The 17,016-nt window shown below is 38.8% G+C and overlaps 1 protein-coding gene across 1 annotated transcript; it reads right to left on the bottom strand.

Annotated features, from left to right (window-relative positions):
• Positions 1-1,305: 1,305 nt before the first annotated feature.
• PCDH9 (protocadherin 9) lies at positions 1,306-5,196 on the bottom strand. Its single transcript, XM_039255242.1, has one exon. It carries the CDS (start codon positions 5,194-5,196, stop codon positions 2,098-2,100), a length of 3,099 nt encoding a protein of 1,032 aa, XP_039111173.1. The 3' UTR covers positions 1,306-2,097.
• Positions 5,197-17,016: the final 11,820 nt, after the last annotated feature.

Here is a 17,016-nt window from a genome sequence, read left to right as displayed (position 1 = left end):
TACATAATTTGCTGAAATGCACTTAACATTTATGTCACTGTACTACATAGAGTTTCAAGTTTTGCGGAGAAGTCAGAAAAAGTGGGCCCGTGCGTCAATGCTAATCCACACCACATTTACATGAAAAGAAAGATGATGTCAGAAGAATATCAGAATGTTTCTTTGGAAAATGAATTTCAGATTTTGTATGAAAAGTTCATATCATGTTTGATTTTTTCAAGAGAGTACACAAATCATAAAATATCAGCATATTGTGAGTGACCTTCACATTAAAAGTAAATAAAAAGGCTGTTTTCTTCCTTTTCATTCATAGTACCTTCATATTTAAAATCCATTTAGTTTCAGAAATTACTTAACATGAGTAACTATCTTATTTACCAACTTTTATAAACCTTTACTAAACTCAGAAATTTTCTAACTTTTAAAACAACCTCTCTTAAAAAGTCGATGAAGTTCACATAAAAATAAGTCTTTCCAACTTCAACTCCTATCAGATAACTTCATATTCTCCTCTAGAATTTTGACACAGACTTATTTTAATTCCTTTCATTCTGTGCATTCAAGTTTTAAGTATATGTACTTTAAAAATGCTGTAGACATCTAATCTTTTACATTAAGAAGTAGAGATTTTTAACACAGACCTTACGCTTACTGTTCTGGGAGTATCTATGTGATTCAATGTCAAAATTATTTTTATAAATATCTTATTACCGCGAAACCTTAAAGTCACTCCAGAGCAATAAACAGTAGATGGTAAGAGGAATTAGAGTTTCAATGAAACATTCTATCTCACCCCATGCCCCACATAAAAAAAGGAAAAACTCTCCAGTTTTCAAACACTGATCAACAATTGTCAATACTGTCCTGCAAACTTATTTTTGCTTTACTTGATTTTCTGAAATCTAGATGTTCCTTATTTTGAACAAATTCAGATGGGTCATCACCATAGGTGGACGCAGTACCAACAAGGGTAGAACTTGGATTAGGAAATCCTAGAAAGTTAGTGTGGTGAGAGCTAATCACAAAAGAGCAACCAAATGAATTTAAATGCTAGTTGCTCCAGAGCAACTATCATTAAATAAAAGGTATCTTTGGCTGTAGTACCAGCTTGATCCTTCCCTCCCCCCTTTCCTTGCTACTGCGGGATTGGCGCCTGGCCAGCACAAGCGACATGATACCCTAGTGCCATCTACAGGCTATTACTGACACTCAAATTTCATGGCAATAGACAAGCACCAGTGAAATAAATTAGACAGCGCTGCATTTAAATCTTTATTAACAAGGAATTATTAGACCTAAGAAAAACTAATTCTGGATTTGGTTGAAATATGAGTTTCTCAGCCTCTTAATCCCTCTTCGTGTGGCATATTTCACAGTTTAAAATGAGTTATGACAGATCACTTATGCATTACTAAGATGGGAGAATATTTACAATGGATTCATTCTTTTCTGTATAAATTGGTTATATCAGGGAGAAAGCATTCCTTCTATTTTTTTTTTCTTGAAAGAGTACTTTGGCCATTATGGACAATTTGCCAACCTTTCTACTCAATACCCAATGTACTATATTACAATGAAATCATCTGAAATCAAAGAGAAGGCTTCCTATATGGCTTCATTGCAATCTATCAACAATCATGTGCTTCACAGCGGATGTACATTTAATAAACTACTATCTTGTTTAGAGACTAAAAAAAAATTAACCCCTTTAGCAACCACAGCTCCAAAATAATTACGGTCACACCTTCAAACGTCATTTAAAACTTGGGATTTGAAGGTGACTTTTTAGATCAAAAGGTGACATGAAAATCTTGAAACAGTCAATTTGGAATCCCCAGGAGCAGAATTTGGCATTACAGGACAGGTTTTCTTCTTCAGCAAACATTATCTTGGGACATTTTGGAATTATTTCCTCTTTTCATCTTTTGCCATTTGAAGGAAACTGGGAAGTTAAATAATTCTCAGAACTCAGAAATTTCAAAGCTGTTCTAAAAATTCTTGACTGAGCCCCAGAGGAACAGAAAAGGGGTCAAGTTTTTTTTTTCCCTCTTTATAACTAAGCTAAAGTTAGACCAAAACAATAGACACACTGGCACGTTAATACTGGTTGACTGGGCACTTGTATGCAGTACTTATAGACCAGTAAAAGTGCTCGTTTACCTGTCTGGTGTGTAAGGGGCCCTTTGTCTTGAAGCCTCCTTGGGAACTGCACTCTGAGGCACTGAAGTGATCTGAACTAGTGGAAGAGCGTTTGGAAAGGGTGTCACAACCCCCGACAAAGGTGTTGTCCAAAGGGAGTTCCTGAATCACATGATGCTTTTTCACGGAAACTGGAGTGTCTGGTTTAAGATGAAAAGCGGGCTGTGGAGAAGCAGATTTGTAGTGCTTGGCCAGGTCAGGGCTGTTAGGCTTGAAGGTTGTTGGAGGGGCCGGGCCCCAGTCAAATCTTCCTATACTTTGCTCCTCCAGCTCAGCGGGCAGGCTTATTGTCCCATTGATAGGTTCGTGAACTGCATCGTCAGGTTTGGACTCTTCAATTGTAACAAAGTTCAAAAGAGAGCTCTTGGGAGACTTTCTTTTCTTCCTTTTCTTTTTCTTGCTTTGTTTGTTCTCCTGGTTTGGGGACATCCATTCAGCACCTTGCTTGCTCCTCTGAGCTGCTTTGAACCTGGATGCATGGCGGCAGCGCACCAGGACGGTGACGAAGATCACCACTATGACCACCATGGCACCTGCGACGATGGCGATCATGATGGTGAGATAGTCCTCGTTCTGATAGGGTTGGCTACTGTCCCCTATGTTCCTGTCCAGTGGGGTCTCCATAGTCCTGCGAATCAAGTCATAGATATAGGAGGCATTCCCCGCAGTGTCATTAACATAAAGGAAAACAAGCACAAGTGTGTGCAAAGACTTAGGGTATCCCAGGTCACTTATATTGACCACCAAACGGTGCAAGCCCACATCAGTAGGTGCCGGTTTCTCTTCCAGAGTGATGTTACCTGTTACTGGATCGATCCGAAACAAGCCTTTGTTGTTCCCACTCACAATTGTATACTTAAGCTCAGCGTTCATCCCAGTGTCGATATCCACTGCAAAAACTTCTGCTACCACAGAGCCAGGAATGGCTGAGAGGGGCACCAACTTAAAAGAAGTATTGGAAGGTGGAGAAATGACAACTGGGCTATTGTCATTGACATCCATGACATTGATAGTTACTTTTGCAGTGGAGGAACGGGGCGGCTGTCCTCCATCAGTGGCTTTGACGTCAAAAGTGTAGGAACTCTGCTGCTCTCTATCAAATGAGACATTTGACTTTATGACTCCAGAATAGGGATCCAACACAAAATTATCATTGTCATTTAGAATGGAGAGAGTCACAGCTTTATTCTCTCCAGCATCTGCATCTGTCACTGTGATTACCCCCACAGTACTATACTTTGGCAGATTCTCAGACACAAAAAATTGAAAATGATTATGAGTAAACTTGGGGCTATTGTCATTCTCATCCAGAACAGTAACTATCACGGCCGCTTGGCTTTGGAGGGGAGGGGTCCCATTGTCCCTGGCAGTTACTGTAAAAATGAACCGCTCCTGTTCTTCTCTGTCAAAGACTCTGGAGGCTGTCAAAACTCCCGTCTTTCGGTCCAAATCAAAGAAGGAGGCATTCGGTCCAAGCTGATAAACAATGTCCGCATTTTTCCCACTGTCTTCATCCGTGGCACTAATAGTTGTTAAGTATAACCCACGTCGGTTGTTTTCAGAAACTGACAGCTCAATTACAGGCTGGTTGAAAACTGGTGGGTTGTCATTTTCGTCCTCAAGCTTAACCCTTACCAGGGCAGTCTGATTTAAACTGGGTTTCCCAGAATCAGAGGCAACAATTTTAAAGCTGAATTCTTTGGTGCCCTCATAGTCCAGCAAAGAGGAGGTCTCTAGCAAATATTGGTTGTCATATACTGCCTTCAAATGAAACGGGACCTCTCTTTCAATAAAACAGATCACTTTGCCATTCACATCCGTGTCCTTATCTGAAACTGTAATTAGGGCAATCTTTGTATTGACAGGATCTTTCTCAGATAAATACACGGTGCCATTGATGGGACTTATAATGTACCTGAGGTCTATGTTAGGAGGGTTATCATTTACATCAGTGACATTGATGGTAACCGTTGCTCGAGCAGGAGTGGAGCTGCCATCACTAGCCAGCACTGTCACTTTGTGAATGGCTGTCTCCTCTCGATCTAAGGACCTCTGAACTGTAATCAGCCCAGTAGTATTATTTAAAGCAAAGAGCCTTTTGGTTGCAGGGGCGACCTGGGCACCAAAAATGTACCGGATTTCAGCATTACTGCCTATATCTGCATCAGTGGCATGGAGCTGAATTACAGAGGTGCCCACAGGAGCATTCTCTGGAATATGCACCTCCACTTGACCCTCTTTAAACACTGGCCTGTTGTCATTTACATCACTTACTGTGACCTGCAGTATGGCCGTGCTGGATTTCTGTGGAGTGCCTCCATCCTCCACTTTGATTTTCATCACATAGGTATCTTTCTGTTCTCTGTCCAAGTTTTGCTGAACAATCAATTGCGGCCACTTCTCTCCCTCCGGAGTTTCCACGATATCCAGTCCAAAAACACTCTGCCCATTTAACAATTCATAATGCTGTACACCATTGAAGCCTGTGTCAGGATCTGTTGCTGATGGAATTGGAAAGCGGCTGTTGATCAAAGTGTTTTCTGGAATGGAAATATTGATGACAGGAGATGGAAACATGGGGGCATTATCATTGGTATCCTTGACAATTATTTTTATTTTGATCAGCCTGAAAAAATCATTGGGGAGGATCACTACCTCAAGTTCAAAGAAGCACTCATTCTCCTCAGCATAAGAGGCTCCAGCACAGAGTTTTTCTCTGTCTATTCTATTGGAGGTTGTGAAAATTTCCCCAGTGCTACTGGATACTTTCACCAAAGGGGCATCCCCAGCTTTAGAAACCAGTCTGTAGACAAGGCTGGCACTGGTCCCTGTGGCAGCATTGATGTGAGAAATGTTCAGATCCTTTGGTATGTTTCCTATGGGCACATTTTCAGGCAATTCCTCTCTAATAGTGTAAATAAGTTCTTGAGCTATTGCGGAATCCAGCCTTAAACAGGCAATCAGAGCAGCCAACAGGTAAAAATCCCTCAGGTCCATGATAATGTATTTATTTTCTTTTCCTGGATTTTAGGGTTTAAAGGTTTCCACTGAGGAATGATGCACAAATCGCAAGAGGAAGCGTGCATGGACTGGAGGATGCATTACATCTCATCGCTTATTTGGAGACAGCCACTGTCAACACAATCGTATAGACAATATTATTCTTCAGTAAACAAAAACACACAGTCATGAAATATCACAACACATTTTTCCACTGCACATTAGTAAACATGGCAGTTTGCTCTGCCACTGTTTGCAAGTTAACTCTTGTGGATAAAAACAGTAAATATCCACTGCTTGTTGCATTTGCCAGGAGAAAATGAAATTAATCTACTTTTGAATTAAGGACAGCTGCTATTTTTACCTGAATTCACCCACACTGTTTTTCAGGACACTGTTTAATTCAAAACATGCATTCGTGTTCTCCTCTTCCCCTCCCCCTGTCTTACCCGCCTCCTGGCTTCTAACCCACCTCCCTTAGTTTTCTTTTTTTTTTTTTTTTTAGGTGCAAGTGAAAAACACCAAGTATTTAGCTATGGTTCCTGCTAATTGTCTTGTCACATGTCAAATGTGATGTTTTCTTCTCTGCTACACTGAGTCACCTCTTTCCTCTAAAAAGACTCTCTCTTCTTTCCTCCCAGTTCTTCAACTGCCTTCTAACACAATCTTACTGGGAAACAAGCAGCCGGACATGCTGCTGCAGCATCAGAAGCAGTAGTCACCGGCCACTACATATCCTCATTGCCTAAAAGCACAATACCAAGACTTCAGATTTCCTACCCAGACCTTGCTCTCATTTCTCCATATTGCCAAATTATTCCCATTTGGATTAAGAAACATACTAAAACTTTTAAAAATGTATAATACAGGATTCCTTATCCTAGATGTGGAAGAGAGTGTTGAGATGGAAGTAAAACGCAGCTAACATTTCCATGTAACAGCACAATATTTTCTACTGAACGTAAGAGAGGAAAAAATGCAGTTTCTTAACCCTGATCCCTGGTTATAATATGAGTAACATCTGCCACACATAAATACTGCAACCCAATAACGCAGGTAAAAAGGCTTCTGCTTAAATGCTCCCCTAACTGCAATTTAAATGGGTGTAAGGCTCCAGGCAGCTACCTACTTGAGTAGAACTGGTCAGTTCCCAGGCTCTAATCTTATCTGCATTAGGCTGCACGGTAGCTGATGCCCGCGATTAGTTCCAGCAGAGTGATGCAGGTAGGGATGCAGATACAGCCTAGTAGGTGAGCTCTGCCCCGACCGTCTACCCAATTACAAACATCCCTCGTCCACACTGAGGACATGTCTAAACACAAAATTTACAATTGTGCATGCGAAACTTTACACTTACGTTAGTTGCCTCAACCTTTCCCCTTTCCCGGTATGCTGCAGTTAGGAATGATTTGTTCCAACACATAGAAAGCCATGCATCTGGTAGCACCAGTTTGGGGAGAAATCAGAAGCAGCAAAACGTTTCCTCCTTGTAAATTGTGTTGCTTCGGGCTGGCAAATTAGCAACTCCAGAGAACAAATTCACAGATTTGTCGTTAGTCATTCTCTTCACATTTTCGTCTCTATTACCCACTGGGTCTGGGCTCCTCTGGTATTTAACACACACACACACCATCCAATTGCACTTCTTCAGCTCAGGGGTATTTTCCACAGCATCAGGCATACCATTTCCCTCCGATGTCAATACTGCTTAAGTCTAACTTCTTGTAGGAAACGTCAGAGTTGGGGTGATGGTGATTCTCTGGCTGCTCTCCGGGATGACAGTTGCCTGAAAAATTCCTAATCGGTTATCTCTTTCGTGCTTCAGAGACCCTAAGGCGCTCCTTCCCGTCTCGCATGCTCTCTCTCCCTCCCTTCTCCTCTGCCCCTCTCTCCTTCTCCCTCTCCTCTCTCCTCTCTGAACTGAATTTCTTGATATAACTCTCAATAAGCCCAGAGGGAGGGCGTGACTGCCCGAGCCCCGCCCCCGGCCCCTGATTGGCCCGCATCTTGCGGTGCGGGCGGCCCCGCAGCCGCGCGGGAGGGAGGGGGCGAGGAACAAGGCACCGACTGTCTCCCAGCCTCCCCTCCTCAGCGCCCCCTCGGCAGCCGCGAAAACCCGGAGAACTGATCCTGGCCCCGGGAGAGCCGGGCTCCAGGAGGCGCACTGAGCATGCCCAGCAGGGTCCGGCCCGAGGGAAGTGCGCTGCTCCCGGGCCGGCGCGGAGACCGCTCTCACCGCGTGCGCCGCGCCTGGGTTGCTCCGTGCGGCGAGGGGCGGAGAACCGCAGAGCGCAGGCGGTGGGACGAGCCGGGGCGGCGCCGGAGGCTGGCGGGGAGCGCAGGCAAGGACCCGGGGAGCCTCCTGCGCCGCGATGGGCGGATGGGGGATGCCGAGATGGCTCATCTCCGGGTGCACATTTCGCGCTTGCCTTTACTAAATGGAGGGGCCAGAATGCGAAGAAGGGAGGGAAGAGCCAAATCGGGGTATGAAGCACGATATGCACTGTCACCCCTCAGGAGCAAGCACGGGCCAACAGATCTCCGGAGAGCATTAAGCAGACAACATGCCCAGTGCTGCAACTAGAGGCTTTTGCTGGCAGGAACATTAGCACGAAGGGCAGAGAGGGCGGATAGCGAAAGGTCGGGACAGACTATTTGAATCTCAACCAAGACCGGAAGGAAAATTAATTTGCGCACTTTCTAGAATCAGGGTGATGGAAGCTGCCTGGGGAAAGGGAAAGTGGCAGCTTCTGGGACGCCCTTGATCAGCCCTAGGCCAGTCTGGCGTGAGGTGCAAAGTCTCCTCTCGGAGAACAGCGTGGGGCACGGCGACCTATCTTAACTGTCCTTGCACTTGGACTCCCGCCGTGTCCAGAAACGTAGGAACCCGAGCTCGCCGGGTCGCGCGGCTGCAGCAAACCCTGCATCCAGCTCCCCTAACTGCAAACTTTGCTTGCGACATGCTGGAAGGAGTCCCATCCAGCTGCTCCCCAAGCTGTAGAACATTTCCTTTCCTTTTGCACTTCTGATTCCAACTTTATATATAATACTTGTCTTTCCCTGTGCATCTCTGACTCCAGTTCTGTAGCAAATCCTCACAGGTTTCTCATTTTCATACAAGAGCTAAACGGAATGACTCCGGAAAGAATCAACCTTATTCCCTAAATATTAGCCCCCAAAGCAGTGTTTTTGATTGATCTTTTAAAATTAGCAAACCACGAAGATTTGTGTAAGGGGCTATGCCTACAACGCCAGATAGCTAAGTTTGAGGCATTAATTACAGTTCACTTGGAACAACACAAAAAAATATATTTTTGAATGACCTGTAAAGGTTCCCTGAGAAAGTCTCAGTGCATGATTGAATAACTTGTTCTAACTTACAGAGAGGATAAAGAGTATTTTAAACCTCCGTGTTCCTTGTTCTGTACTGAGCTGTAGAAGCACTAAAGACTCTATAGTTATGCACTATGATGGCATATTCCTTTTGTTTTTAGTACAATGTTTTTTTCTTTTTTCCAGTAAGAACAACTTACTTTTAGATATTTAAAAATAAAGAACTCATTAAGCCTACCAATCTTAGGTATCCCATAGATAATTCCTTTATTTAACCAACTCATTTGGCATTACAATTTCCCCTTATCTGTGAAAATGTAAGCTCCTTTTTATTCAAACTTTTCCTCCGGTGAATATTCACAATAAAAGTGCAGTGCCTAAACCACCCCCCCTGAAAATACATTGACCCCTTATTCGTAAAACAGAAAACCAGCTTCTTACAAACAATAGCTGGATATTGTCTTTAAATAGCCTAACGACTCTTATAATAGTATTTTGTAGGATTAGTATATACAAATTTAAGAATGAAAAGGTCTGCTTAAGTATCCAAAAGTCAAAAAAAAATTACCTGATACAACGTGAACTAAAGGAATTCTTTTATCTTACTACTGATGATTATTTTGCCATTCACAGAATCTACAGTTAAAGCTGGTGCATTGTTCCACTGTCACCTATTTTATGCTCTGAACTAGTTTAAAATAAATGAACCATCATCCTGATACATTTACAATAAACACAGCAGCACAGCCACTTTCCAGTTCATTTCATAAGCATCGTGCTATCTCACATTCTTATTCTAATCATACTGTAGTCATTTCAAAGTTCTGTTTTAATCGCAACACATAGCTTAGCAATAATTATTTAACCTTATTACCAAGCGTAATTGTTTCTGTTTGCTAAAGAATAGCTTGACTTGTAGTCAGAGCCCATTATTATCCTATGCTCAGTAGATGAAATCTTAGAACACAGATGAAGGTTAGGAAGAGAAAAAAATCATCACATGATTAAATTTACAACCATGAGACTTCAATTAATGGAAACCACAGGTCAAAGCCCCCAAAAAGAAATACGTCTAGATTCTTTGCAAAGGAAATTGAATACAGAAATAGAGCTGACTTCAGTGCATTCTAATTTGTAGGTGTTTATTTAGCATAGCTAAATCACTGAGATTCTTTAACCACACCAGTTTTAGCTCTTAAAGCCAGAACAGTTGAAGCTCATTGTTTATTATATTCCATCTTGTAAACTATAGAATTAGAACTATGATTAGAGATCTCATGAATATTCCTGGAAAAAAATAACTTGAGGCTTCTGACCTAAACGCTATGTAAAACATGTGCATAATGAGAGCTGCTCATAATCCACTTCTATTTTTTTTTGTAAGTTGTGTCTACAGAATCATGAACTTGGGAAATAGTAATCTTAGTTTTTGTAGGGGAATATATTTTTACTGCATTTTATTCATTTTTCCTTAGTGATTTTAAGAAAATATTAGATTTCCAATTATGACATCCAATACAGATCTTCCAAACTGTATTCTAGACTTCCAGTTAGACCTCTTAGACCATTATTCATCTTTGTCAATGCATGGGTTATACAGCCAGAAATTACAATATACTTACCTGTGTTGTACCTGATTAGTACTTTAGGAATTATGTCATCTGGGCTCTATTAAAATTGCCTTATTGTTCTCTCTGCATTATATAAGTCATGGGACACTTACAAAGCTAAGTCACCTTCAGCCAGCTAACTGAAAACTAAAATGCTATTACAGATTTATGTAGAAACAGATGTCATGTTAAAACTTTTATACTTTGAAAATTTAATGTTGCTCTGTTTATACATATTAAATAGTTTCCAGGTGATGACACTTAATAACTTAAATTATGAATTTGTTTAATTGGATTTTCATCTGCTTTTCTAGTTATCACTCGGCATTTTAAAATTACATTTTATACCAATTGTAAAGCCTTCTTTAAGAAACAGTCTATACAAGAAACAGACAGACTGTGGTACTTGGAATGATCAAATGATCTCAAGGATTTCAAGACTAAAATTTTCGACTCTAATGTACTAGTTCTATATTGTAATCAAAGTTAAAAATTAAAAAAATACTTCCATGCCCTATACTTCGAAAGTTCCTTTAATCTAGAGGTCTTATTGTGTCTAACAGACATTAATCAATCAATCCCAGGGGCTCTTCCCTCGCAGCAGGAATTATTGTCCCCATTTCACAAAAGAGGCTAGACTGTTGTACCGTACTGCTGGGGGGAAATTGTGTGACAAATACTAAGGGGTATTTGTATTATCACTGTTTAGAAAATGACAATGCAGAATTTTAACACCACAAAAAGAAAATTAACACCTTTTAAGGCTGTGCAAACTGGTAAAGTGTAGTAAGCTTCTTGAATAATTGTTTTGCTTCACTATTAGCTCTTCCCTTTGAATACTTTTTTTTTTTTCCTTTTCCTTTAAGGAAAGCCTAGTCCAAGGTAATCAAATCACAAAGGCAAGCAGGTGACAAGAAGCTTCATTCTGTTTGAATGACTGAACTAAATTTACCCCAATTTGCTATATTTTTATGACTGACAATGATTATAGATGTCAGGTTTGTAGCTCTAACAGTTATTACAGTATTAACTGACATTTTCCAGTGCCACTATTTTATCATGACTACTATATAAAGAAAATATTTAATTTTCAAATTTCATTATTGTTTTTCTAAAACTTAAGGTTATATAGAGACACAGCTTTCAGAACAAAGCCTTTCCCCTCTCATAGGTGGGGCTGAGGTAATCACTCAGGAAAACATGAAAACATGGTTTTAAGCTAGTAAAGAGAGAACATATGTTTTTAAATTGATCACTCTAAGTCATGTACTTTCAAGTGAAATATAACATACAAAGCTTTCTACTTCCTGTGTATCATTCATTTTTGTGGGTAAAAACTGTTTGATTAGAATATCAAGTATGATCTATTCACAATTCTTACTTATATAAATGTCCAGAGATGCAAAAAGAGCATGCGCATTTGGAAGTACCTCTATTTTCACTTAGAGATAGAGATAGGAAAATTCTCAAGACAAAAACCTGGTTCAAGCACAACAGTGTTTGCCCAAGGATAGTTGGGAAAATGATTTTCTTAGATATTAGGACTTTCTCAAGTTAAAATATAGCGCAAGTTTTTTTTTTTTTTTTTTTTTTATTGTTTCAGTACTTTGTCAATAAGAGAATGTTGTTAAAAACAAAACTTCACATTACTTGAAACATCATTCTGGTAAGTCATTCTATATCCTAGCCACCCCACCCCCCAAAACTTCCTGCTTATAAATCTTTCCTATTTTTTTTTTTTTTCTCTAAAGGCAAACTCACATGATATTCTTCTAGGAGCACTATTTGTTACATAATGTGCACATAAATAGACTTAATATAGGGCAAAATGGATAAGCCTCATTTTTCTCTTATAATCTCCTCTCAGGAACCAAATTCAACCCACAGTCCCCTCTAATTGAATTAGGATGAGTCAGGGAGACGATGCATATTCCACTGACTCCTGCAGCTCTGGCTTAGCTCCATATCACTGATAAGACCCAAGTGATGGATATAAGGATTGCACAGCCTTTAAAAGATACCGGTATACTTTGGCTGGGACTTAAGTCAATACCACTCTGCTGACAAAAATTGTGGGTATACATATAATTCTTTAATTTTTTCTTAAATGAAAAACTGATTCTGCAGTGTATACTAATACATTCCTTAAAAGGTTCTAAAATGCACATCATCTTTACAGTCCTATGCCTATGAATTTACTATGCTCCATCTAGAAGATTGGTGAATTTTCAGAAAGGATTAAAAGAGCTTCAGAGAAACTTCTTGGCTTTATAGAATGGGGTTGATCTGCTTTAAAGCAAGCCAGGACACATAAGTGATTTATTTTTTAAAATAGTATGCTACGAGACACATTACATGGAGCTTATAAGAAAGCCTAATTGTAAAATTTTTCTTTGGAAAAATGTCACTTGTGAAATATCAGAAAGAGCAGTAAATGCATCTCACATAAATAATTTCAAAAAGATCATAAACATTTAAGTCACAAAAATATTCATGCAATGTATTGATTTTGGAGAATAAATGCACCATGTTTGAGAGCAATGTCAGTGTATCTAGGACCTAATTGCAAATTTATTTGTTAATTTCTGGGAGTAATAACTATACCAATAGAGGTATCTTTAACAGCTATAATGGAGTGTAATGGGGTTATTTTTTAGTAATATTTGCCTCTCACTCACCATCGAACGAGGCTGACTTTTTGGTATATCGTAACAGAGAAGTAGATCCTAATGACCAAGTGACACTTCATGTAAATATTGCAATTAGGAGTATAAAGTGAGCATTACATAAAATTGTTAAACTCCTATGGGACAAATTTAGTGTCATTAATCTATTCATGAGTTCATTTAAAAATCTATTTAAAAACCACAGTATACAAGAAAATACTATAGTTTTAAAAAAAACTCCTATATGCTCAGTGTAGAAGTATTCAAATATCTCAAGCATAATTCAACTAAAGACTCTTACTCATTTTTTTTTACAGTGAGCATACTAGCCTGTGAGTTCTTTCTACTTTGCTAAAAACCATGACAATATCTGTCCTTCATATTTTAGGTTTAAATATTTTTGCTTGTGACACTAATCTTAATAGTTCAAATGCTCACTAGCAAGTTCTTGATAATATTCATAAATAAATATGCCAGCAATCTAGTTGTTTTTAATTTTCATATTAGTCCAGGTTTACTGAGTTTATTGTTTTAAGCCTAATATTATAGTAAAATTGACTTTGTGATTTAAATAAGAATTAATCTGATTCTGTGCTTCTCAAGCTTAATATGAATACTAATTATCCATATATCTTGTTAAATTAAAAGGCAGGTTCTGATATATTAGTTTTCTAGTAGGAGATGAAGCTCTGCGTTTCTACCAAGTTCCCAGGGGATCCTGATATTGGTGTGTGGACCACACCTTACATAGCAAAGACCTAAGAGGAATCTTAAGGAGTATCATGACACACGGAAAAATAAAATAAAATAAAAGAAAGACAAAAACACTGGAGAAAGGATTATACCTACCATTTTACCACCGGGATTAATTCTGTTACCAAGCATTCTTTTAATGGCAGTAGTGCTCAAAGACTCAAGGAATTTACACATTACACATATTAACTTGATTTAGTTTTCCTCCTCAGAGACTGGGTATCTTCAGCTAAATTTTAGTTTTACTTTGGGCTAGGGCTGAGAAAGAAGCCTTTTTGGAGAACCTATGCTTTCAGGACAGAAAAGGAGGGCTCAGTCACTTTCTGAGCAATGTGAGGGTACCAAGCTACTGATGAGTATGGAAGGAATCAACAAGGAGATGATAAAATACTTGTGAGGACACCTAGGAGTCATCCCCAGAACTCACAAGTCTTCTTGTTTTGGAAATGTTTTTTTTACCATGTTCCATCCACATGGTCAGCGGCACATCCATGTTCACATGGTGTGGGCTCCTCCCGTCCTGCTAGAAGTTGATGGATGCATCCCACTCTGCCAACACTCAGTTACATTTATGAAGATATTAAGTTCAAGACTGACCAGCAAACCCCTTCACCAAATAACCTGAGTCCGGAACAGAGATATACCAAGATCTAATTACTCTGAACTATGTACTCAGGAGTAATTAGAATCAGTTTTTCATTACATCGGCCAGAAAACCAAAGGAAGTTTGAGGGAGAGCAAAAAGAACATGATGCACCAAAAGAACCAGAGATGAGGAACCCCTGTGGTAGTGTAATACCTGGCTCTAGTTTATTGTCGATATCCAGTCATATCTCTGCCACTATGTAAGAGCTACACTTTATAGTAGCCTTTATAATAGCTATTACTTGTAACCATGAGTCCCAATGTAAGAGCTTACCACAGCAATTTAGGAATTTCACTTGACCCCATTCCTAATTTATCCACTGAAGGACTGATGAACTACACTAACGTGATTGGCATTGTATAACTGTAAGAGAGAATTCATCAAAATAAAAATCAAACATCCGTGGTTTCCAACTTGGGGTGTGTCTGGAGACATTCTGACTGTCACAATTGGAGCATGAGGAAAGGGGCTTGTGGGAGAGGAAAAAGTTCATGGGAGGGGGTGCTACTGTTTTCTATTGGTATCTAGTAGGTGGAGGCCAACAGAGATGCGAAATATTCTATAATGTACAGAACAGCTTCCCCCAGCTTCCTTAACCTTCGCCTTTTCACACACACCAACCACACCACCTCCACAGAATTACATGGCTCAAACTGGCAGTAGTGTCAAAGTTGAGGAACGCTACTTTAGAAGAATAGCATTTGTATTTCTTATATTAAGATGTAATTTAGACTTAAAGTTTCTAAATCACCAGAGCAAAAGTTAAAATACCACTGGAGTACATTTGATAACCAACAGGAAGATGGACAAAATAGGTTACAAATGATATCTCTGAAATACTAGTTGAAATAGAAGAAATCTTTCAACTCACTTGGGCCTTGAACTTGGCCATTTCTGTCCATTCTTTTTTTTTCAGAAAATTTAAGATTCATGTATATGTGAGGCGTTTTTACTAGTTCTATACTAGCGTGTCAGTTAATTTTATCTGGTGTAAGTTAATTTTATATGCCGTTATCATTTCTATTATTCACAGTTTTAAAAAATTTACCCCACCCACAAGTACTCTGACAAAACACAACTGCTCTAGATTTTGTTATATATCTGACAAATTTTGGTTGTTCATCAGGGCGAAAAAATTTAAACTACAATTATTCCAAGTAGAAGATGAAAACCTCCCTTGGTTATAGGATTATAATTCCCAGTAAAGCATCTATAACTGTGTTCAAAGTATCTATAACTCCATATACAAGCCTGAAAATGAAATCCAATTAGTTGCTAAAATTTCTTCATCCTGGTTATTATAGTCTCAAGAACTTATTTTCATTCTTCCAATGGATATAAATCACATATATGTTTATTCTAAAGTTCTAGGGTCAATTTAACAGTTCCTGGAAATTTGCAAATTAAATTGCAATAATAACCTAATAAATGAGCAAAATCTTGCTGAATTAGGTTAAACATTTACTCAGAGCAAAATAAAAATTCTGAAGAAATACTACTAGAAGACTGAAGTTTTTCCTATACACAATTTGTCTCATTTGAGAATAATTTTAAGTTAAAATATTTGCTAACTATGGTAAACACTGCCATCTAGAGGACTTTTTTGGTAATACATATCGAAACTAAAATAACCCAAATGGATTAAATGTATGGATTCATGCCATAATTTTTAGAAGTTTCACAAATCTAAGAAAATTCCTAGCTTATGAAGTTAAGTTACTGACAGCATTAAACCATTAAATAGTTTTTTCTATGATTTCAAGTACCAAAGAAGTTCTTTGAAATTTTTATTAACTGTGATGTTTTATTTACTCACATTTGTCACGTAACAAACTTGATATTTAATTACAAGCTAATTATAAAAGAATTATAGTCAGATTCTTACAAAAGAAACAGAATTAAGAGCTAGAAAAAGAAGCAATACAATGATTTCAACAAATGATTGTATATACTTTAAAACAAAGGTTTCTTTTGAAAAAGCAACAGAATTACCAGTGCTATTCTTGGTAGTTCTTTCTTTACTCTTTTGTGTTAGTTTTAACTTGAACATTTTTCACTCCTGTTTCAGTAACTTACAATGTGCTGATTTCTAAGGCCTGCTTTTTGAGGCTTTACCCATTAATCAATGGTGGCTGAGTCTCGGCAGGGTACTCAGGACCGAAAAAGGTGTAAAAAGAGGTACCTTGCTGTGTTGCCTATTTAAATAGAAATACCAACACCTTAACACTTGAGAAGTTTCACAACTTATCAGTAACACTGATCAAAAATCAGTGCCTAGTAAAAACAAAAAAACATGTATTTTCTATGACCATTTTTCCAAATAGCAATGGCATCTATTTTAAATGCAAATGACTATCAAATATATGCATTTTGTGAAAAAGTATACAACTGTTACTGAAAATTTTATATGCTACTTGAATTCCAGATTATTAATGAGATTTGTGAACAGTCTATCACATATAACTAGTATTATATAGGAATACCTCTGTGGCTCAGTTGGTTGAGTATCCAAGTTCAGCTCAGATCATGATCTCATGGTTGGTGGGTTCAAGTTCCTCATCAGGCTCTGTGCTGACAGCTCAGAGCTTAGTGCCTGGAGCCTGTTTCAGATTCTGTATCTTCCTCTCTCTGCCCCTCCCTCGCTTGTGTGAGCGTACGCCCTCTCTCTTATAAATAAACATTTAAAAAGATAACTAACTTAATGTGTATTGGCAATTTCTTAGGTAGCTGGGTTCTATTTTAGTATCTTCTTCATGTGAGACCTGCACTTAAACTGCTAGAGATTATTCTGTTAGTAGGAAGACAAAGG

Source organism: Hyaena hyaena, unplaced genomic scaffold (assembly GCF_003009895.1).
Source record: "Hyaena hyaena isolate Hyena2069 unplaced genomic scaffold, ASM300989v1 scaffold_516, whole genome shotgun sequence".
NCBI classification, from domain to species: domain Eukaryota; kingdom Metazoa; phylum Chordata; class Mammalia; order Carnivora; family Hyaenidae; genus Hyaena; species Hyaena hyaena.
Note: the sequence above shows the minus strand (reverse complement) of the source record. Positions and strands in the feature narration are given on the sequence as shown.

Bases quoted from the DNA above. Each gene is read 5' to 3' on its own strand.
- PCDH9 (XM_039255242.1), bottom strand. From the start codon at position 5,196: ATGGACCTGAGGGATTTTTACCTGTTGGCTGCTCTGATTGCCTGTTTA.